This window comes from Eulemur rufifrons, chromosome 29, assembly GCF_041146395.1.
Source record: "Eulemur rufifrons isolate Redbay chromosome 29, OSU_ERuf_1, whole genome shotgun sequence".
Classification (NCBI taxonomy): Eukaryota; Metazoa; Chordata; class Mammalia; order Primates; family Lemuridae; genus Eulemur; species Eulemur rufifrons.
Genome location: NC_091011.1, coordinates 80593804 through 80617154, shown reverse-complemented (window position 1 = coordinate 80617154; position 23351 = coordinate 80593804). Strand labels below are relative to the sequence as shown.

The 23351-nt window shown below is 47.9% G+C and overlaps 1 protein-coding gene and 1 pseudogene across 1 annotated transcript; one reads left to right on the top strand and one right to left on the bottom strand.

The window, feature by feature from the left end:
* Positions 1-1001: 1001 nt before the first annotated feature.
* On the bottom strand, positions 1002-22263 carry CPA4 (carboxypeptidase A4). The gene is made up of 12 exons (XM_069461589.1): positions 22196-22263; positions 17134-17215; positions 16553-16687; positions 15354-15452; positions 12208-12309; positions 10870-10974; positions 10073-10183; positions 8877-8967; positions 6957-7156; positions 5789-5873; positions 1972-2159; positions 1002-1347 (listed from the first exon to the last, which is right to left on the bottom strand). Exons 1-11 carry the CDS (start codon positions 22261-22263, stop codon positions 1972-1974), a joined length of 1266 nt encoding a protein of 421 aa, XP_069317690.1. The 3' UTR covers positions 1002-1347.
* Positions 18929-19046, top strand: LOC138377736 (5S ribosomal RNA; annotated as a pseudogene).
* Positions 22264-23351: the final 1088 nt, after the last annotated feature.

The following is a 23351-nucleotide window of genomic DNA, read 5'->3' as shown; positions in this document are numbered from 1 at the left end:
CCTAGCCTTTAATTTGTTTTCTCACTTTCTATAAGGCATCTTTTTATGAATAAAAGTTCTTAATTTTCTTATAGTCCCAGGTATCAGTCTGTTTCTTTTTATGGATTTTCATGTCCTGTTTAAGAAATCTTCCCCTAAAGGAATCAGAAGGACAGTCTCAACATGAGGGGGCCAGGTGACAGGCGAGTCACAGAGGCAGACATCATCATGCCCTCCAATGCCTGTCCTCTCTGCGGAGCCCTCACTAGCCGGCACAATGACCAGCTGGCTGGCTGGCAGGTGTTTTCTGGTTATGAAAGTGGCTATATCATGCTATTAGAGCTGGGTGTTATTAAAAATTCTAATCATAGACTTTAATTAACTTTCCTTGCACTGACGCCTGCTTGCTAAGCAACCACCTGATTATAATTTGGCTTCCCATGTATCTTGCCTACAGGGAGAGAATGTCCTGTTCAGGCCGACGTGAGGATCCAATCTACTACACAGTTACGTGCCATGATGTAAATTAATAAATTCGTATTCTGATTTTCTAGCCTCATCTGAGCTCTGTAGGCGTGAGTCAGCATCCCCAAGTCTAATCAACACGGACACTGGGAATATCAAGCTTCTGAGCTGAAAAATGAAGAACTAGCCCCAGGACCAGAGTGAGATCACTGGGGAACATTGCCCTGGAGGCCTCTCGGCCTGGTGAAGAAGGCCTGCCTACGTGCCCTGCAGTACGGACAGGGATTAAAACCGACTTCTGACTCTATAAAGAGCTGCTTATTCAAAACCATGGCTTGGTTCCATTCAGGTGAAGGGGAAGAATAGGAGACGATCGTGAGACTCACACTGAATATTTATTGGCTTCTGAGTACACAACAGATGCTGCCCAAATCCTAGGCAGAAGGTGAAGATTTACAGACATGTTTGAAAAGGAAAAGCAAAAAAAACAAAAACAAAACAAAAACAAAAACAAAAAAGGACAGATGGTACATACAGAAGAGAAATGGAACAAGAGGCATCTGACTGACGAATTCTCGCTCCACTTAGGTACTCATGGTCTGGGATACAAAATAGATGACGACTTTAAACACACACACACACACACACACACACACACGCACATGCACACACGCCGTGGAGAAGCAAATGCCGTAGGCACACCAGAGCACAAACAGGAATGTGCCAAGGCGGTGAGATTATCCAGACCAGGGGAATGATTTAGGACCTGTAGGGTGAGGGCAAGATCTTTGAAGTGAGTTCAAAAGGCAAAGAGGAGGTGAGTCCCTCAGAACAGATGGGGATAATTTAGCCATCCTGAGACTTCGATCACCTCTTCATCCAGCCTTCCTGGGTGAGCAGCACCTAGAGGGACACAGATCCCCTCCTGCCATCCCAGTGATGCTGAGTAATAAGGAGACAAAAAGGATAAGAACTGTGGTTTCTAGAAATTCTTAGCCCAGTGATGGGGAGTGATCTTCTGCTTTGTATTCAGACTAAAAAGAAAGGGGCCAGGAGGAAGAGACCTATGCTGATGACCCCACAGGATTCATTGCTCAAAGAAAACCATATTCCGAAAGGAGTGAGAGAAATTAAAGGAAGTTCTGCATCATCTCTGGGATCCACCAAAGATAAGCATTGTCTCCCACTGCACCTTCCCTGGGGTTTGGCTACAGAACCATCTCAGCTGTTCCTCTGTCCTAAAAATGAGGTAGAGACATGCTCCCCGGGAAGGGATGACCCTCAGTGTGGCCGCCCAGCCCGCCATGTGGAAGGAGAGGCAGACAAAAGGCTCAGCGGCACCAAAATCCAGCAGCTGGCACAGCACCTGGCACAGGGACACCGCCAGGACGCACGACTCCAGGGCGCGGGCTGGAGAGGGGCAGGCCTGTGAACCCTGACTCACTCGGGAAGGAATGAGCTCCTTTGACAGTGGCCTCAGTGTGAGCGTATGGGTACAAATAAATGTAGACAAAGCGGGGTCCTCACCTAGTAGAGGTGGTCCCGCACGTGCTCCATGATGGTCCTCAGTCCCAGCCAGGTCTCCTCCGCGGTGGGGATGATCTGGCTGGCTGGCAGGAGGAAGCCATAGTGCCCCGTGTCTCTCAACTCAAACGTGAACGCATACTTGATGCCGCTGTCATATGCCCAGTCGGGGCTGGTCCCACTGGCTGGATCTGTAAGTCAGAAGAGAAAACACTCTGGAAGCCCAGTTCCCTTCTCGGTTAGAAGGGAAGACACAGGATCTCTGCCTGCCTGGGGCTCCTTAAGGATCCAGAGTTCTTTCTGCAAGTCAGCAGACGTAGGACACAAAAACATCATCTCAGGCCATCCTGCACCATGAGGGTCTGCTCAGCCTCAAACCAAGAGATCTGCAATCCTCATTCCCACCTTGTCACTAACTCACTGTGTCCAGTCCTACAGGTCACTCAAAACCAGTCTCTACAGAGACAGAGTGTGGCAGGCAGCCTCCAAGATAGCCCCAATGATCCTTATATCCTAGAAGTCGCATGCTTGTGTGGTCCTCCCCTACAATGAATAGGGCTGACCTCACCTGGGTAACAGTATGTTGCAGAAATGAAGTTGTTGTGACCTTCAAGGCTGGGTGGTAAAAGATACGGTGGCTTTCTTGCTCTCTGTTGGATGGCTCACTCTGGGAAAGCCAGCTGTCATGCTGTAAGGACACTCAAGCACCCTATACAGAAGTCCCTGGAGTGAGGGACTGAGGCCCCTGCCAGTAATCAGCACCGACTCTCCAGGCACCCGGGTGGGCCGTCCTGGAGCAGCGTCCAGCCACCCCCCCCCCACCCCCGACACTGGCCCTGGCAGGCCTTGGGCTGCTGCAGCCTGGAAGACATCCTGACTACAACCTCATGGGAAATCTCGAGCCAGAGCCATCCAGCTGTGCTGCTTTTGAATTCCTGCCCCACAGAAACCGTGTAAGAAAATAAATGTTTGTTGTTTTAAGCTGCTAAGTTTTAGGATTTTTTTTCACATCGCAAGTGATAACAGATACACGGAGAGAAGGAAGCATGGCCCTTGGGACGTCCCTTTGCCAGAAAGCTCGAGAAAGGCAAGAGGCCTACTTATCGGCTTCTTTCCAGTCAAACTGGACCGGAGCAAAAGCTGGCTGAGAGTGCAGGGCGTAACAGCTATCATTTACTGAGCATCTGCTGTGAGCCAGTCATGACACTAGAAACTTTACGTTTATGACCTCATAATCTTTAAGAACCCAGTGAGGTAGGTTTCATCGTCCATGTTTCACAGATGAGGAAACCCAGGCTCAGAATGGGTGTTTTATCCTACCCAGGAAGCACAGGCAGAAAACGACAGAGCTGGGATTTGAACCCAGGACCATCTGATGACAAAGCCCAGGCCCAGTCAGTTAGTAACATGCCTGTTAAATGGGAATATGGGTCCTTTTGTTTTCCCATTGTTCCTGAGAGGAGAAGTTTGCCCTTGGTCCCTGCACGCGTCTTTAGCGACTATAAACAATGCTGTCATGAACATCCTTAATACACGTGATGTATCCATGACTTAGATGAGCCCAAAGAACTTGTTTCTAAGCCCTCAGTGGAGGAGAATCAGTGAGGGGCGGGGAAAGGGATGCTAGAGTAAGTTTGCCTAAAACCATACAAGCTTCCACTGGCAGTCTGACAGGAGAAAGGAGGCATAAAAACTTCCAAAAGCAGACACAAGAATTAAGGAAACAAAACAGGCTGGGACCATTTAGCAGAGGGGTGGAACAGTCCAATATGGTGGAGGAGGCCTTCAGGAGGTAATAACTGATGTTCACGAGACCACTCAATCATGAAGAAAGGGGCTTACATCTTTTCTACATGCTCTAAGAAGGCAGGAAAGTGCAAAATCCATTTTAGAATTATTTTCATCTAAAATGGTTAATCTAAGAAAACGTTGAGCACTTGGAGGAACAAATGCCAACTGTTTATGCAGAACATGCCAAAACCCAGGGGGTTAGATAGAGTGCTTATTAACATTATACAAAAATTGATTGCCTTTTTGGAAAGCAAGGAGGATAGACAATTCTACAAAGACTACAGAAGATGGGCTCTCGAAAGAGGTAGGAAATTTTATGTCTCCTGGACAACCCTCAGGAGAGCCTCCCTCCTCTTCTGTTGGAGGAATCAGATGAGTATCTCTTGGTTTGGGCACAGCTCACGCTGGGAGAAGAACACATCTGATGTGGGAGGACATGACCATTATTTAAACTAGTGTTTGACCCAAGAGCCACGACCCTGATGACCCACAGAGATCTCTGGAGAGGACCTTCTCAGAGGGTTCCTACCAAGTCTCTTTAAACTCTCTTTGGTCTCTGACTCAGCTCTGACTAATTAAGCAGAAGGTGGAGAAGCTCTGATGATGTGTTCTCTGAAGAGTTTTCCTTTAACAACACTAATAACAATACACCATGAATAATTAATGGATTGTTGCTGTAATTAGCAGCGCAAACACCAACATCATGCTAACTGCTTTATGCAGCTCAGTGGCAGCTGAAACAGAGACGGGAGCTGTTGAGGTCCCAGGCCAGAGGAGGGCTCGGGGTGAATGGAGAGTCTTCCCAGAAGAGGAGGTCTGGAAGGAAAGCCGGGTGCCAGAGAATCAGGCAGGACAGGGGCGTGAGTTACAGTATGAAGAGGAAAGAAATATCAGCAAGTTTGCAGGGGTTCAAAGAGGGGCTCGACTGTTGAAACACTCTTAATAGAAGAGGCACTAGAGGGAAAAACAAGGGAGTTACCTTTAAAAGAATCACAGTTGTGCTCCTGTATTTATACCATCATGTGTTGCTTAACGAGGGGCATGTGTTCTGAGAAATGCATCCTTAGACGACTTTATGGTTGGGCGAACATCATGCAGTGGACTTACTTACACCTAGACGGTATAGCCTACTGCACATCTAGCCTACTGTTCCTAGGCTTCCTGTGCAGCATGTGACTGGGCTGAATACCGTGGGCAATTGTAACATAGTGTTAAGTATTTGTGCATCTAAACATAGAAAAGGTACAATAAAAATACGATATTATAATCTTATGGGACCACTGTGGTATGTGCGGTCTGTTGTTGACCAAAACGCCATTATACGGCTCGTGACTGTATTTCTATTTCCCATTTACAACTGGAGTCTTGGAGTATAGTTTGTTTTTTTTTTTCCAACCGAAACATTTAAAGACAGACTCACAGAATAAGGAAAGTGGAAAGATCTCAGCAGCAACAGAGTGAATTGCTCAGATGGAACATTTCCGTGAAAAACCAAAACAAAGGTATTTCCTCTAAATGAGGCTGTGGGTAGTGAGCCTGAAGCCCAGGTTCAGGTCTGAGGCTTGGTAGATATTGTGGCTAGATTCTAACCACTGCGGGAGGGACCCCCTAACCCGCTGCCCCCTCAATATGCTCCAAGGCGAGTTCATCTCCCCACCCCCACTCCCAGCATCATCCTTCTGCCAACCCAAAGGTGGATTTCCTCTGAAATTGGAATGATGGGCTTGAGCAATTTTTGATAAACTATGTCAGGATCTTTAATGCAAAATAGGCAACGCAGACTCTGCTGACAAGACTTAACTCATCTTGGGCACATGATAAATAGCTTGATGGCGGTGGTGATATTTAGGAAGGCGACTGCCTGCAACAGCTATCAGCACACAGGCTTGGCGTAAGTTCAGTCCATTACTCACCACAAAAACAATCAGACAACAACATAGCAAGTCTAACTTGCAGTCCCCTCCTACCCCATTTCAAGGTTCCTCTCCAAGTGCTGTCTAAAGAATGAATAGATACAGAGAGTACTTACAGATGGTGGTGGCGGTGGGACCCACTTGGTACTCAGTGCCCGACAGGGAAGCCAGAGCCTTGGCCGCACGCTTGGCCACCACGTCCTGGGAAGGGAGAATCGGTGGAATGAGAAAGAATGGATCCAGGAGCCTGACATTCCTCAGCTGCTCCGCACTGGGATGGTTTGGAAGGTTCTCGGCCCCTCCCCTGATTTCCCATCTGCCCAGAGCCAAGGCATGACTGGAAACCGAGGGAGGTGACACAGTTCCTCCAACTCCTTCTCCCGCCACACCCCCAGTTTGGGGGAAAAGGTAAAGAGGGAGTGGAGAAGCCCGTCGGCGTGCACGCAGACTGCAGGGCTGGCCCCCAAGCTCTTTGAGGGCCTGAGCAGCTGCTCACCAAGCCCGTAGGAGGCTGGGAAAGGCGCCACTGTCTTCACCCATCCCTAGGGAGGGGAGGTCACATACGTGACCATGAGGGAAGGTCAAGTATGTTTAAGAGAAAACCCTCAAACGGCTGGGTGTTCTAGAGTGGCGGGGAGACAGGACTGCCAGGCATGCATGAGCCCGGCACAGAATGCCTGCCAGCGGGCGGGGGGCCAGGATCCCAGCCACACCTAGCCCTGAGCCTGGGAGCGGCTGCATCTGCCTGGAGGCTGATGGGCTGGCTGTGGCCCGGGCAGCGGGGTGCGCTCAAGCAGACCAGCACAGAGGCAGCGGTCTGCAGTCACCCCGCAGATGTGGCCCAGCTCCTGCCAGTATACCCCTAAGCGTCTCTCCACATTCTAGGGTGAGCCATCAGATGTGACACGGAGCACCCATGGGCTGTGGCCCACACTCTCTGTAAACTCTTCCTTAATTAGAGCCAGGAGCACCTCCCCTTGCCCACAGTGGTGCCAACCACAGTCCTTGGCAAGCAGTGGGTCCACAACACACTTCAGTCAGGAGAACAAGAGAGGAGAAAAGACAGGGTCAGGTGTGGTCCTGGGAGCTCACAGTAGGGACAGAAAGAGGCACTGCTTTCTGCCTGTCCCCAGCACATCCCAAAGGGCAGGCAGAGAAGACTGGATCCTTACTGAAACCTGCCCAGACCCCTGGACTTGCCCTACAAAGCTGCGGAACAACTGCCGGGGCAGTGCCGGGGGTATAGCAGGGCTGGAGCTGGCCGGGCGGCAGCCTGTCACTCACCAGCTCGTCAGCATCTGGGGCCTTTTTGACTGTGTATCCGTACGGATACAACAGCAGCTGCGAGTAGCTGTGCAGGTCGATGAAGCATTTGAAATTCCCGTGCTTTTGGATGAAATCTACCACCGATTTCACCTCCACTTCCGAATTGGGGTGGGGTCCATGGTACACCTCGGAGCAAGGGTTGTCACTGGCTCCCTTTCCTGTTGGGGACAGGCCAAGAAAACAGAAATGCAGGACACTTAACCCAGAGGAGGCCCCCCCTGCCAGGGGCCCCTGAGAACCTGGTGTGTGGGGACGGCAGGGAGGGCACGGGAGAGGCAGGCTGAGGTGCTGATCTGCCACAGCTGTGGAGGAAAACCATTAGGTCGCCTTTAAATGGACAACTGTATCATACCAGAAGCAGTTGTCATAAGTAATTAATGTCATACTTGAGAATGAGCAGTAATTAATAAGCGTTCAAGATAATTAATATGAATACCAATAAATAATGAAAATGACTCCATTTATCCTGGTGTCAACTTATTCTCTCGGTTCAGATCTTAATGGCCAAGTGCTGCCAAAAATAATCTATTGTTGTGGCTAAAATCTCTCTATTATTTATTTGGCAGGTATTCAGAAATACTGCCTTCTGTATCACTTTACAATATAGCTCCCTGAGGTGTCTGGGGTGCGTGCGTGTGCACGAGTGTGTGTGTGTGGGTAAAACCACCCCAGTTGTGACACTATCTGACTCATGCCCTAAGTTCCCACATTGGTGGCAGCTCCTTTCCCACAGTCATTATTTTCCCCCAATGGTTTTTCTGGTATTTCTATGCAAGTAAAAGAAGAACGTTAAAAACAAACCATCAGCACAGCTGTGGAATAGTGAAAGAGCACTATCTGGATTTGGAATAGGCAGGTGAGTGTAGATTTGAACTCTTAGCAGCCATATGATCTTGAGATTGTCTCTGAGCTTCAATTGTCTCATTTCAGATAATAAAATTCACCACTAGGTGAGAAGAATAAGTACGATATATATGGGAAAGTACTTGGCACACAGTTGGCACTTTTTTGAAGGATGGCTTTTTAATATCTGGAACTCAGAACCCAGGTCACCTAATTCTTGTTCTCTTTCTGTGACAGCAAGCTGCTGAGGTTCATGTTGACACATCTAAGAGCAAAGTGCTGGAGTTTAATTTTCACAGCACGATCTTGCCTATTTGGGTAACAGTGCTAATTGCTCTCTTAGGAGTCTCCAGGAGGAGTCCTTCTACCTGCTCATAACTAGCCCAGGTGGAGCTGGTATGGCCAGGGATAAGGAAGGCCCTTGGGTTTTTACCTGTAGGACGAGATTGGTTTTAAAAATATTAGTGTAAATTGTAATCTCAATGTAAAGATTCTCTGTCCCATCATTCTCTCAGGAGGGCAGGAGTTACTAAATCATTCCCTTTCAAAATTACAAAAATAAAATTTAAAAAACGAAATAGGCTAGGCACAGTGGCTCACACCTATAATCCTAGAACTCTGGGAGGCCGAGACAAGAAGATCACTTAAGATCGGGAGTTCAAGACCAGCCTAAGCTAGAGCAAGACTTCTTTGTCTCTACAAAAAATAGAAAAATTAGCCAGGAATGGTGGCACATGCCTGTAGTCCCAGCTACTCAGGAGGCAGAGGCAGGAGGATTACTTAAGCACAGGAGTTTGAGGTTGTAGTGAGCTAAGATGATGCCATTGCACTCTAGTGGGGTGACAGAGTGAGATTCTGTCTGGAAAAAAAAAAAAAAGACAAAACACCGAGGCAGAGAGAGCATAAGGGATGCACCTCAGTCTCTCATGAATCAGCAATGGAAGCAGAGAGAAACTGGCCCCATCTCGGCAAGCTCAGAGCACTGGTAGACCAGGTTATACCAGGGGGCTTTGCAAAGTGTCTCCCCCTACCTACCTGCAAAACTAGCATTCCAATTCCTATTCGCATCAGTGCCAATGCAGGGGCTTCCAGGATTTAGGGACCGTGTCTTCCTCCAGAATCGGTTCTGAAAAAGCCACCAAGGAAGGAACAAACAACCAGAAGCAGGTCAGGGCACAGGAGAGGCCTGAGACACCACAGGCAGGGCTGCTTATGGCTCTACCTGAAGGGTCCTCTGGGCTCCAATCCTCACTGACTGAGAGGTGACCTCTCCTCCCCCAGAGACAGCAGGGTTTTCCCTTCTGGCTCTAAAAGAGGGACTCCCTTAAAACACCCTGATGAGGAATTTATGTGCTAGAACCAGTCTGATCCCACCTGAACCCATCAAATAATTCTTGGCTTTGGCAGAAGTGGGACAAGTGGACACTATGTACCTGGGTGATCATTAATGCAATTGCAAGTGTACAGCCTCTGTTTCATTCTTACCTAAAAACTTCACCTAAATCCAATCAAGCTCTAGATCTGACCATCAGTGAATAGAAAATACGGGGGCATATGGGGAACAAACTAAGTGGCACAACGAAGAAGCCATCAGCCGAATTCAGAATGTGAGACGTTGCACAGGACAAATTATTTGGTTTCTCCAACAAATGAAAGACATTTTTAAAAGGCGGGGGGTGGGTGCTGTTGTAGAAGAAAAGAGACTACAGAGACATTGCACCAGATGCAGTGTACAGACCTTGTTGGATCCTGACTTAAAACAAATTCACTCTTAAAAGACATTTTTTAAACAATTGGGGGTGTTAGATGATGTGAAAGAGCTTCTGTTAATTTTTTAAAGGAGATAGTAGTATCATGGATTTTTGCTGTTTTTTTAATCATCAGCTAGAGATGAGATGCACGCCAAAGTGGTTTTGGGTGAAATAACATGATGTCTGGGATTTGCTTAAAATATGTCAGGAAAAAAAAAATGCGTGGGAGAGAAATCGATGAAAAAAATTGGTAAAATGTTGATAACTGTTAAGACCCACAATAAAGAGTTCATTCAATTATTCTCGCTAAGAAAAAATATTCCCTGATGATTCCTAGCTCTGAGGAAATGAAATCCCAAGGGAGCTTATCACACTCACATTTGTGCAAGTTCTCTCCAAGCTTAGACAATTAGGTTCACGGCAAAGCAAGGAATCCAACCAAGTCTTAACTCCAAGCGCAGCCCATTTGGGATTACTCACTTTAGTTTGAGTGTACACATATCCATCAGGATTGGCCACAGGCAACAAGAAAATATCCATTCTCTCCAAGATGGAGGTGATAGCTGGATCCTTCTGGTAATCAGATACAATCTAAGCAGAGACAATGTGCTTGTCAGCTACCCCACCACAGACCAGGTCACCAGTCTAGGCCGTGTATCTTCCTGAGATGCCCAGCCAACTAGAACAGCATCCACCCTCAGGAGCCTCCCTGCCACCCTCATAGGCTCCGCCCTCTGAAAAGCCCTCAGAGCCCTTCAAAACCTGGGGGGACAACAGCAACTGCAATGAGTCCTGGGGTGCCCCCTTTATTCATTGCAGGAGGAAGGGACCACACAGCATAAGTTTTTAGGAATCTCAACCCCCAGTGAAAGGATAGGGAAGATGCATCCCCCACGTGCACCACAGTTCCTCTCCTGCCGTGGACTTTATGAACATAGACTTTCTAGAAGATGGAGACAGCATGAGATCCCTGAGGGCCCGTGGGGACTCGCCTGAGTTTTGCTCCATGGGTAGACTGCAGGTGAGGGTCTCAGACCCACCTCTGCTGCTCCCTAGCTTGCTCACCACCATGAACACGTACTTTGTCACTTAGCCACAGTGGGTTGACCAAGGGGCTCTGACCGTTTGCTCCTGCAACCTGAAAAGCAGCCCCACCCCCAGCCTCCTGGGGCTGGGCAGAACACCCTCCCACCTCATGCCCTGGGCCCAGCCACATGGGATGCTACAGGGGCACCCCAGGCCCACCAGAATTCTTGGCTAATACCAGGTGACATGACCTTCCTCGCCGTCCAGATTGCAGTGGCCTGGGAGATCCACTCTCGGGAATGAATGCCCGCGTTCAGCCAGATGGCCGGCCTCCGCTCCCCTTCCCGGGTGCTGAACTGCAGGAGGGAGGAGAGGCCAAAAAGTGACCTGCCTGCCCACATCCCCCTCATCTCTCCTCTCCCCAGCTCACTCCCATTCATTTAATTCATTTAAGATAATTCAGAGACCAAATGTTCCTGAGGGCACCATCTATTTATCGAGCTTATCCGTGACCAGGGAGCTTAATTGGTTGGCTGTGGGGCCAAGCTACAGCCCTGGGCAGCCCGAACCTCTCCAGCACTCAGAGCAAATGGGAAGGGGAAACAATTGTTATCGTGGATTATAATGCCAGAGTGATTAGAGATAATATTATGTCTCTTTAAAGACCTCAAGTGGTATCCCAACAGAGAGAGACATAGGGTTCATGAACCAGGCTGTTCCAGTTGATGCAATAAATGAATTCAGTTTTAAATTAGGAAGAAGGGAGATGCACTATAGCTCTTTGTAAATGGCGGTAATGAATTCTGGCTCCTGCCTTTGCCATAGTGTTGGGCCCCCTTGGGTCAGAGCTTGGTGCTTAATGAAGCCAAGGTCTCCATCAGACTGGCAAATAATCTAAATATAATTAATTTTAGAGCAACCAGCTCAGTGGCAGATCTCCCCTCCCGCTGGTAATTTGCCCGGTACTATAAACCTGAGTTCTTTGGGGCTTATATGAAGCTAAAGGTTTGGCAAATTCTTAGGGCCATCAGTTGTTCCGTGGTTTATATGCCCAAATTCCTTTTTATTCATTAGGCTGATTTATATAATTTATGTCATTGTCATAGTTCTCTACCTCCTTTGCCAATATAGACCTGAATCTGTTAGAAATATCTGGAAATGAGGCTTTATGTAGCCAAGGATCAGAGTCTGGATTTAAATTATATCAAACCTAAAATTAGCTTCCTAGGTTGCTTTTCCAATAAAGTACCCCCAAAAGCGGAAGTCCGTGGGCCCATCCCAACTTGTCCTGCTATTTACAGAAGGTGACGATGATGGCAAAAGACCATCTGAGAACTTTCTGGAATACTAATTGCCATCCCTCTCCGATCCTGTCTTTTAGTCAAAACTTGGAATGGGATGTGCTCCTTCTAACTCCCCTCCCCCCCCCACATTAGGCAGAAGCAGGGGACTCTGTCAGACCAAGTTCTAGCCCAGGTACAATGTGTCCCTGAAGTCACGGAGTCCAAACAGCTGCCTCCTTCAGAGGTGTGAGACCTGGGTCCTGGACACGACTCCAGTCAGGACCCTTCCAAGAGCACAGGCCTCACCTTCAGGACGTATAACGGCCGGTTTTCAAACGAATGTCCAATCCTCACCCGGCTTGCCAGGTCAGGAAAATCTGCGGCGATGCTGTCCATCTCGCGGTAAATCTGGAGCATGAAAAAGTGAACCCAGGGGCATTTTTAGAATTTGTTCAGCATTGGCTGGGTCTCTATGAACTTAACCTTGTTGGTCTTAATGATTTCTTCTGGGCCCCTAACCTCAGGGTTAACCATATTATTGGCAAGGAACGCTTACTATGAGGAACTGCCTGAACAGTTCTTTTCTGCAGTTTTCTAGAGACTAGCACATTTTATTTGTCCACAAAATTAAAGTCCACTAAACTAGAGAGACTTTTGCAGATATTGCTGCAACAGTTCGGCCCCTTGTGCCATGCTGGACTAGACAATCAGCAACCGCCTGGGGTTAGCCCAGGCTCTTGAAAGCAACACTCTCCGAACCCCTGTGGTCACTTTCTCCATCAACAACAACAACAAAAAATTAGCATGAAATATATATACATATATACATATTGCCATACATATATTATGTACATTATTTTATAAGGGTTGCATTAACAATAAACATAATTATATGTCCAAATCTACACAGAAGTTGTAATGGTTTCTTCCTCCGTCCCAGTGGACCATCTTGCTTGCAGCCCAAGATACAGGCACCCCACGATAGAGATGATTTCTCTAAAGGCCTTGTGGGAGCCAGTGAAGGACTGTAAACAGTGGCTGTGAATATTCTTGTTTGCTTTCAGAAAAAACAAACCAGTTTGATTTAAGTAGAATGTACCCATCTCAGTTGCTCAAACCATTTGAGGGCCAACAGAAGAAAATAAACAAATTTATCCGTTTAGTGCTTAAGATTGGAAGAAGGAGCTAGACAGAGGAGGAAAGTATGTAATCAATATAGAACAAAATCAGGCTTCGAGGGTTTCTCAGACTTGCAATCAATACGGCAGATGGAACAGAGGCCAGAAACTACCCAAAACATGCAGGCAAACCAGATAAAATACAAGGAAAATGATTCACAGCCAAGTTTAAAAGCCAAAAAAGGGGAAATTGTAGATGCCAGAAATGAAGATGGAACTAACCACCCTGGTGGAGGAGATGAAGCCACAGGACCACACATCTGCCTTAGGCGCTGCGGGTTTAGGCAAACGCAGACAGAGCAGGAGCAGAGGGCGCAGACTCAGCTTGGGGCAAGGCCCTGGAACTTTGAGAGCTAGGAATTGGCAATTTTGGTCACAAAAAGGGCTTGGAAACTCCACCCCCTGATCCCAAAGAGTGGAGAAAAAGCAGGATGGCCACCCTGAGCCATGGGGACAAAAAGAGTCACCCAGGAAAAGTTAAATCACCAAGCTGTGTCCAGACGTGGGGTACAAATTCACACTGCCAACCACCACCATGACATGCACAAAGGATCTGGAACCCGAAACCCTGGCAGAGACAAACATGAAATTCCCACCAGAGACCCAAAAAAAAGCCTAAGTGGTTGTAGGATAAGAGCTCTTAAAATCTGTTTTTATGTATTTTATTTATTTATTTTTTTGAGACAGAGTCTCACTCTGTTGCCTGGGCTAGAGTGCCGGGGCATCAGCTCAACTCACAGCAACCTCAAACTCCTGGGCTCAAGCAATCCTTCTGTCTCAGCCTCCCGAGTAGCTGGGAGTACAGGCATGCGCCACTGTGCCCAGCTAATTTTTTTCTATATATATTTAGTTGTCCAGATAATTTCCATTTCTTTAGTAGAGACGGGGTCTCGCTCTTGCTCAGGCTGGTTTCGAACTCCTGAGCTCAAACGATCCTCCTGCCTCGGCCTCCTAGAGTGCTAGGATTACAGGTGTGAGCCACCGCGCCCGGCCAAAAGCTGTTTTTAGAAAGAACTGAAAATGATCAAGCTGGGAGAGAGACAGCTGCCCATCCACAGCAAAGGGCCTCACGGAGAGCAAGAGACAGCTGCAAGCCAGACTGCAAAGGGCACCCACCGCTGGAGAAACCAGAGGTGAGAAGAGGAGAAAGTGAGGCTCCAGCAGCCAGCAGGTGAGGGGGTGGCCCCTCCAGGGTCGTGGGTGACATTTGCAACTGGTTAGCTCAGCTGGGGATGGCTCCATGTTAATGAGGCTGACGTCATGGGCTCTATCCCTGTGTGGGCCCTGAGTTCTGCTTTTGTCCCTGGCCTGAGACTGAACTCCTAACTTTATCCAGCTGTTTTGCAGATGTATGTCATTGGTCACAAGAAGGATCAAGGGGCAATGTGGTTGGAAGTGTACACAGTAAACAAAGCTACCGACAATCATGGGAAAGAAGTGGAAATAGTTGATCAACCTTTGAAATAATCCCTTGTCAAGAAGAAAACAACTCAAAGTATATGCCTCATGAAAAGCATGCCAGGAACACCACATTTGCATATGAAGAACAACATGTATTAAGGTATAGGAGGGCAAATACCAGTTTAGATTTGGAGGTGTGTTCCTGAGCTGGTAGAGTTTGCAGACTAATGAAGAAGGCACCGAGGGACATAAGAGAACTGTATCGCGCATGGTGCTGGCCTTTCTCTAGTCCCTCTTGATTTCTTAGGTTCCAGTATCCTAGGAAATTATTCTGCTCCAAGTTTTTCTTTTGAAGGTCTGGCTTACCTTGAAAGTCAGTCATCTATATAAAGCGGTTTCTAACTAAACACAGCAACCAAAATGCATTATGGAACACATATGCGTTATACATAATCATGATAAATGAGTGCAAATATTTGGTTAACCTTGGAAATAACCACTTGTCTACTTGCTTGGAATAAGTAACATTTTATTCTGGGTGAATAAAATAGAGGGATTATGGTAGGGTAGAAGAAGGTTGAATTACAAGGACTGGAAATGATTGCACTTATTTTATGCTTTCCTTGAAGGGGTTGCTTAAGGAAAGAAGGATGGATGTGGGAGAAAATGCCCAGTGTGTGTTTCACAGTGCTGTTAGGTGCTGGTGGAAGCTAAACAACCCAAGATAGGAATTGAAGTGTACACAGTTTAGCCCCTCAGTGAAGTGGTAGTGTGGTGAAGACTGATACCTCCCGGAAGGAAGGTATCACAGGAAGGTATTACAAAATTCAGGAGGCAGAGAAATTTGAACCTAACCCGCTCTGAAACACTTACAGCTTCCAGAGAATGGTAAGCCCCATAGTTGAAGTTATTGCCACTCCGTTCGTGCCCTTCATTGTGTTGCATTTCTTCATCTTCATTATCTAAGAGGCCCTAAAACAGACAGAGCAATGTTGTGAAGTGATCCAGTGGAGATGTACGTGGGGTTTTTTTCGCCATGTTTGATATATGGGCCAGCCAAGATGGCGGCACCCTCAGCATGTCAAGCAGCGCAGACGTCAAAGTTTAAAAGGGGGTCAGATTTCTTTCATATCTTTATAAATTTTTACTTCTTGGTGCCCAATTTGCATCACCCCATTGAGAACCCACTTATTCCCTGGAAGCAGCATCTGTGCTATTTGGCTATTCCAGAGTATGAATTCTCTAGACAGCAGCCTGCATCTGGTATCCAGTGCCGCTGAAACACACAGCTTGGGAAACCATACAGAAACAAAGAAATTCTTACAACCACTCATACTTTGAAGGTTCCTGGCAGATGTCTGTGACATGTGAGGATGATTAATAAGCTCACAGCTGCTCACGCCATCAGGAAACTCCCAGGCCAAATCACCAATTAGTCCATAACCCACCTCAGTGGAGGAGAGAGCATGAGCCAGACACTGTCCTGATGTTCAGGTCCAGGTCGTGAGGCTGGACGATGATGTTCCCTCTGCTGGGGGATATTGGTGACATCCCCCCTTTCTCAAAGGGTGCCTCTATGGCTGGTCTCCAACCCCCCCTCCCCTCCCCCGCCAACTCTGCCCTTGTCTCCTGACTTCAAAGAAGAAAAGGGAGAGGGACTTATTACCTAATGGTACATCTATGATGTGCCAGGCACTGTTAGACATTTACATATATTTAGTCACTGAATCGTCTCAATGCATCCCATGACATAGCTATCACTATTACCAATCTACAGATGAAGAAACGGAGATGCAAGAGGTTAACATCTTGTCCAAAGATATAGCACAGAGCACTAGTAGTTAGAAAAATCAGGATCTGGATCCAGATCTGTGTGCTTCCCTGACCTATGTGTGCCCTTTCCCACTACATGTTGTTCCTCTAACAAGTTCTGCACTTTACTTCCAGGTGCCTCAATTTCTTCATCTTATGAAATGGAAAAGGTAAGACCAGAACTTGAAAAGCTCTCCAGCCCACTCTGGACTGGCTGCTTGGTCCTACACAACACCAGCGAGGGGCCACGGCCTACCCACCTGCAGGTCTTCAATTGTCACTGAGTAGTTCAGGCCCTGGGATGCCAAGAAGGATTTGACTAGCTGCAGACTGACAGACGGCACCAGGACATCCACAGGCCGACCGAAGGTGGAGGGAGATTGCCAGACATTGAGCTGAAGGGAACAGAAGTAAAAGCAGGTTAAAGGACAGTTCAGGTAAAAGGCACAATGAGCTCATTCTTCTAGAACACTACCAAAAGCCAGGGTGATCCCTGAGGGGCTGGGCTCTGCCCAAGGGCAAAGTTTGCCTATTTCACCAACTGTGTCTGGTCGGATCTGCCCGGCGAGCAGCATCTGGCAGAGTCCAGGAAGGAATAAGTCAAAGGCAGCTAGAAGGAGGGGGCCTACTGCTCACACTCCCGTCTCCCAGGACAGCACTGCTGTGATCTACAGCGCTGCTTCTCCCCTCCCAACCCTCCCAACTGTGCAAACGGTAGTTTGACTAATACAGGATTATACCCAGAGAATCTTTGGCAATAAAAATAATAACACGGGTAGTGCAAGAGCCTTCTCCCACCAAAGTTAGAAAACATTCAAGAGGACTAAGAAAAACCAGGTACCTTAAAGTTGTCCGAATTCACTAGCTGACTCAGTTTGCTGATCTCGTCTCCATTTCTCACATTAATCCTAAAAACTTGGTCCCTGGAGAAGAAGGGGGAAAAAAAAGGCAAAAGATCACGGTGAGCTTTCAGCTGGCATATAAACCCCAAGCCCACTATCCCAGACGTAACTGGGCCGAAAGGGAGGAAATGGTCTAGTCTTTGGTTATAATGTATAGCCATTAAAAATAAGACTACGTGGCAAATATGAAAAAGTGCTTATGGTATAACTTTAAGGGAAATATTAAGTAAAAGAGCAGGACACAAAATTGTATGTATGCCATGATTACAAGTATGGAAAAAGCAGATGCATTGGAAGAAAAACAGACAACGGAAATAGACCAAATGCTGACAGCCCTTATGTTCGGGTCGTGGGATTATGGATGACTTACTTTTTTTCCCTCTTGTATCTGTTTTCTGTAATGTGGTCATATTACTTTATAATGAAAAACATATATATTTTACAAGAAGGAATGTTCCTGAGTTACACGCAAAGCTAACTCAAGACATAAAGAAGCACTTCTTCACTGTCAGGCGTAAGTCCCGAAATGCTGTTAGAACCTCCATGCTGGGAAGAGCTGGGAAAGGGACCTGTATCTGTGTCCTAAGAGGGGTAGCTGTTGTCCTCTTAGGGAAGAGGGGAGAGGCTGGGTGCTCTCGAAATCCCTCCCGGCTCCAGAACCCCAGACAAGCACACATTACGGCGGAAACTGATCATGGCCCAGGGTGCCGAGGCTGAACTTGGGATCCATTCCTCCCCGCAGGGCCCACAAGGGCCCACTGGTCCCAGTCCCCTTGACGTTTGTCCTGCACTTGGTTCAGGTACATTACTGGACTTCCGCAGCAGTGCAGGGGTAGGTGCCACCAAAGTCCTGTGTGTGGGTGGGAGACAGCGGGCCTGAAAAGCTGCCTTTGTGCTCTCAGCCCGCTGAGAGAGCCAGGGGAGCCATTAGGCTGTTGCTAGGTGACAGCCCAAATGAATCCGCACTCGACGCTGTCACATGCGTCATCCCTTTGACATCAGTGAATGCGGGGAGAGCTGCCGTGGGCTGAAGGACCTGTTGACAGAATGAATGGCTCTGTCACAGGGAGCTAAACGTGCAGCCTCACGTGGCAGCTCCTCATCAGAAAACCAGTCCCATCCGGATGGACTGTCATAGTTTCACCGGGTTCTGGAAAGTTCTGGGGGCTCTCCAGGGGGTCTAGGCCAGCCCCAAGGAGGCAAGGTCCACTGCAGAGCTGCTCCTGCCACAGGAGGCCCTTCTGGAGGAGATGCCAGTGCTAAAGGCTCACTTTCTCCCAACCCACCTGGTCCCTACAGGGTCCTGGAGGTGGGCAAGTAACTGTATCCCGTGAGAGCTGGTGAGGGCCTAGAGGAGAAGCCACGGCTAAGCAGGTGTCAGTCTGAACCCAATAGGTTTGCCAAGAGTTGGGCTGCAGCCCTGGGAAGACAGGGAGTCAAACCACTGTTTCCCTGACCCAGGCAAGCAGCCTTGCCGAAAAGAGACAGGTCCCAAACAGAAGGGAAGCCCTTACTCCTGGCAGAGGACCAGGACCTGTCTGCTGAACCCATGCTCTGTCATAACCTACCCCCAACGCTCCAGAAAAAGAGGCATCTTAAAAATGGGCATTCTAGAAAGAGCCTATGTGTTGACATCACTATTAGCAAGAGGAGGCATTTGTAAAATATAGCACTGGCTACAGCAATCACAATGAAGGAGGGGAGGGAGAAGGGACAGGAAGAGAAAAAAAGAAGACCTATGGCCATGCCACCCTGAATGTGCCCATCTCATCTGATCTGGGAAGCTAAGCAGGGTTGGTCCTCGTTAGCACTTGGATGGGAGACTGCCTGGGAATACCGGTTGCTATAGGCTTATTTTTTTAAAAAATAAAAATTTTAAAAAGAAAAAAAGAGGGACATAAGAATAAGAAGCTCTTTAGAATATGAAAATCTCATTAAGCATTCACCCAGCACATACATTTTACTTTTTCCAAAGTGGTGACTTCAGCTCAGGAATTCGAGACCAGCCTGAGCAAAAGTGAGACCCCGTCTCTACTAAAAATAGAAAAAATTAGCCGGGCATATTGACGCACGCCTGTAGTCCCAGCCACTTGGGGGTCTGAGGCAGGAGGATCACCTGAGCCCAGGAGTTTGAGGTTGCTGTGAGCTAGGCTGACGCCACAGCACTCTAGCCCCCGCAAAAGAGAGAGTGAGACTGACTCAAAAAACAAAACAAAACAAAACAAAAACACAAAGAGGTGACTTCACAATAGAACTTGTGCATCCTCCTGGGCAAAGCCCACAACGACAGGAACACAGTGACTCAGGCTGGCTCTGACGATGAATAAATCCATAGCCCGTTTCATCATGCTCTAATCAGCCAGGCTACAGAGGTTAAAGAAACATTTGTAGTGTGCAGAGCGGCAGGGGGGAAGGCCTGGTGCCGAGTGCAGCCCACCCCCATCTCTCTCTCCTCCACCTCTCCCCTCTCCACTCCTCAGCCCCAGCCCCGCAGACATCCCAAATTCACGGTGTACTTTTGCCCTTGTATGCCTTTGCACGTGTTTCCTCTGCTCGCAGTCCCAGTCCTTTGCCCCCTCTGTCTGGTAATCTTCCACCAAGTCTTCAGGACCAACTCCTATCACCCAAGAAGCTTTCCCTAATTAGAGGAGGCAAAGTTAGCTGCCGTCTGCAGAGACTGCTGGAAATTGGCAGCGGTGGTAGGGGCTAGCATTCTCCTTATGAACATAAGCCCAGCAACCCCTGAAACTCGTGGGGTGCCACGCAAAGGGCTGCCTTTTCCTTGCCCTCACTGTCCTTGTCTCTATTTGGAAAATGCCCCCTCCAGGTCATGAGAGGGCAGATAGTTGAGTACATCCTCTCTCTGCTATCTGGAAACTCATTCAAAGAAAGGCCTCGAGCTCTTTCTGAAGACGAAGACTGACCTGGGAGGGGAGACACGTTGGGATTTGCAGATGGCCGTGTCTACCACTCCTGCTCCACACGGGTGTTCCTGCAGCTCCTCTTAACTCTGGCCCTCTGCGGTTGCCAGGGCTGTCCAACTGCTGCCACTGCAATCACTGGTGACCCCTCTCCGTCACCCTCACACTTGTCCTGTGTTCCGGACAGTCAATAATCACCTCAGTGACTGAGCTTCTACCCCTCCCCTCTTTTCCATGCCTGAAGCCACGTGCCTGTTCTTGGTGCCCTTCTCACCTGCCTCCCCGGCCAGGCTTAGCAGCCACCATGGAGAGTACTAAGAGATGGTTTCATGGGACTCACAGATGCCTGCCGGCTTCTGCTGATGCTGCAGCCAGTTATGCAACTACTTCCTGTTCTCTGCCTGCCCAGCACCTACAGGCATCTGGGCCGTCATCTCACCCTTAAGATGTCTGAAGACCAAGGCAGAAGACAACAGCAGAGCAGGAGAGACTGGGGGGGTGGATGAGGCAGGTGGACGGAAGGGAGACTGGGAGACAGGGAGAAACCATGATCCTCATCTTCATCAGCCAGTCTGGGTCCTGGCTTCCCGACCACTTGAATGCTCAGAGGCCAGCTTCCCTCGCTGTCAATATTCCCTGGGCTGAGTACCTGGGACATGTCTATAGACCCTGGGAAGGATTCCACCACCCTTACTGGTTTCCCTGCTATGGGGATGAGAACAGATTTTGGGGTGAGGATGACACTGTTGGCTAAAACCATCTGCATTCAGCTCAGGCACACAGCCCTTTCTGTGCAAACTTCCCGCGGTGAGCACTCCAGGGCCCAGCCCAGCTGTCTCAGCCCAGGTGCCCGCCCCATGATGAAAGGGGTCTGTATCCTGAGAACTAGAGATTTTTCAGCCACACGAATAGCTGCAGTGAGAGCCTGACATTTCCATGCATCACCAAGTGTAGTTATTACATACCTCCTGCAGAGCTGCCTGTGGAAAAACCTCCTTCCCTGGCCACCTGCTACGCCTAAGCTCTCTGAGCTATTCAGCAGCAGAGACACAGGTGTGAACAGAAGTCATCACCATAAAAATTACTCAATCTCATATAAGTAATTACCCCGATAAACAACCCCAAAGTTCCTTTAGTGAGGTAGTATAATAAATAGAGAGTAAACTAATAGATAGAGATAGATCTGGGAGATAGAGGATTCTGTTGGGAGACTAACTTGTGTCATAGCAAAAGATTTTTGCACTCAGAGTCCAGCTCCCCTGCTTACCAACTAAGTGGCCTTGGCATATTCCTTAACCTTTCTAAGTCTGATTTTTTTTCAGGTTTAAATTGAGGAAAATAACAGCCTTGCCTGGCAAAGTTGTTGTGTGATCCAAAAGATAATGCACATGAAAGCTCTTTGTAAATGGCAAAGCATTATTCAGTAATGAGCTATTATAATTCACTCTTCTAGCAGGGCACCGTGGTGTTCCTTTCATCTCTACCGTTTCCCAAATGTCCTCTCCTTTGCAAGCTTCAAAGCATTCTGTGTGTAACATGTGCGCATGTGCGAGCACACACACACACACACACACGTACAGGTGTGTGTCCCTGCATGTCAATTTTCATAGCTGTGGCTAGACAAGACCTATTAAATTTTCATGTCCTAGAACCCACCGAGAAAGTACCAGCCTGCAAAGCCTTCGCCATTAACAGAGAGGTGAAGCCAAAAAGCCTGAGACCCAGATTTTCCCTTTAAGCATGGCAGAAACAGAAACAAATTTCTGGTAACTCTCAGTAATTAACGCAGAAGTAAGAAAGTAGGAGATGCCTGGGACTGATCTTACAAATAAGAACTAGGAAGAAAAAGAATTGGCTGGAGATTAAGATGCTGAGGAAGGACTGTGGCGACCTTCAGTCCCGATTTCACAGATGAAACCGGCTGTCCTGGTTGACACAGGGCAAAGCTGGGACAAGAGCCCAGGTCTCCTTCCACCAGGACCCTCCCACCTGAGCTATAATCAGCCACTCATTTCAATTCCATTTGGCTCTCATGTTTCTGAAATAACCTAATAATAATAATAAGTCTAAAATAACTTACCCAAAAAATTTTTCTCGGCCACAGATGCTGGTCCCAATAAGGGCCCCAAAGAACAGTATCCACCTCATGTCCCAAGGATGTCAGTCATACAGTGGCTGAGTCAAGCTGTATTTATAAGGTGTCTGAGCAGACTCATATCCTCAGAAATGATAATGTGGTTCCCAAGCACCCTTGCAACTCTGACGGGGCAACAGGCCAGTCCCTACCGATGCCTCTTCCATTCCTTTCAAGTGATAAAGGCTGAGCCTCTCAATTTACAAGGTCAGGAACTTGCTCCACAGGCTGGAAAAGTCTGTGCCAAAGGTACCACATTGCTCATCACTTGGCATTTAAATAGTGTTTTTTTAATGAATAAGAAAGTCCCACGGTGCTGGGTGGAATTTATACTGATAGAAGAGACCAGATCGTAAACCTGGCGTGAAGTTACCTCTAGAGAAGGAAAATAGTGAAGACTATCAGAGCAACCCTAAGTCAGCTCCACACGTGATCAGCCCTGCCAGGGAATTTCACCAGCGTGGGTCATAATGACGAGAGTTTGTGGCCTCCTTTGTGTATCTGAGGCCTAATTCTTATGACTCCACTAAGAAAATAGAAATATATCAGGTAAATGGTATAAGAAGGATGTGTTAGTCTGAATGAATCATCAGTGCTCCTTGGAATCTGACCTACAGGGAAGTCTTAATGGTATTAATAACAACAAGACTTTCTTACGTCTGCTAGACTCTGAGCCTGGTGTCTGTTCCACCAAGTCACAGCTGAATAAATGGAAGAAATTCATGATCTCCAGGACTTCTCCAAGGGCTCTGGGCCTTTGAGTCTATCCTGGGAGCCCCAATTCCCACAACCCTTCCCTACCCCACCTTCCCAACAGTCTACACTCTTTCTAAGAGGAGTGGACACAACCAAGGGTCAGTATTGGCAGTGTTACATAAAACGTATTCTGACACTTGTTAAAACGGTAAGGAACCAGCCTGAGCAAGAGCGAGACCCCGTCTCTACTAAAAATAGAAAAAGAAATTAGCTGGATAACTAAAATATATACAAAAAAATTTAGCCGGGCGTGATGGTGTGTGCCTGTAGTCCCAGCTACTCGGGAGGCAGAGGAAGGAGGATTGCTTGAGTCCAGGAGTCTGAGGTTGCTGTGAGCTAGGCTGAC

Excerpts from the sequence above, each read along its gene's own strand:
- CPA4 (XM_069461589.1), bottom strand. The coding sequence starts at position 22,263 with ATGAGGTGGATACTGTTCTTTGGGGCCCTTATTGGGACCAGCATCTGT. Across the intron at positions 16,688-17,133 it reads TGAATTCGGACAACTTTAAG|CTCAATGTCTGGCAATCTCC; the intron begins GTACCTGGTTTT and ends TGTTCCCTTCAG. Across the intron at positions 10,975-12,207 it reads GGCCGTTATACGTCCTGAAG|TTCAGCACCCGGGAAGGGGA; the intron begins GTGAGGCCTGTG and ends TCCCTCCTGCAG.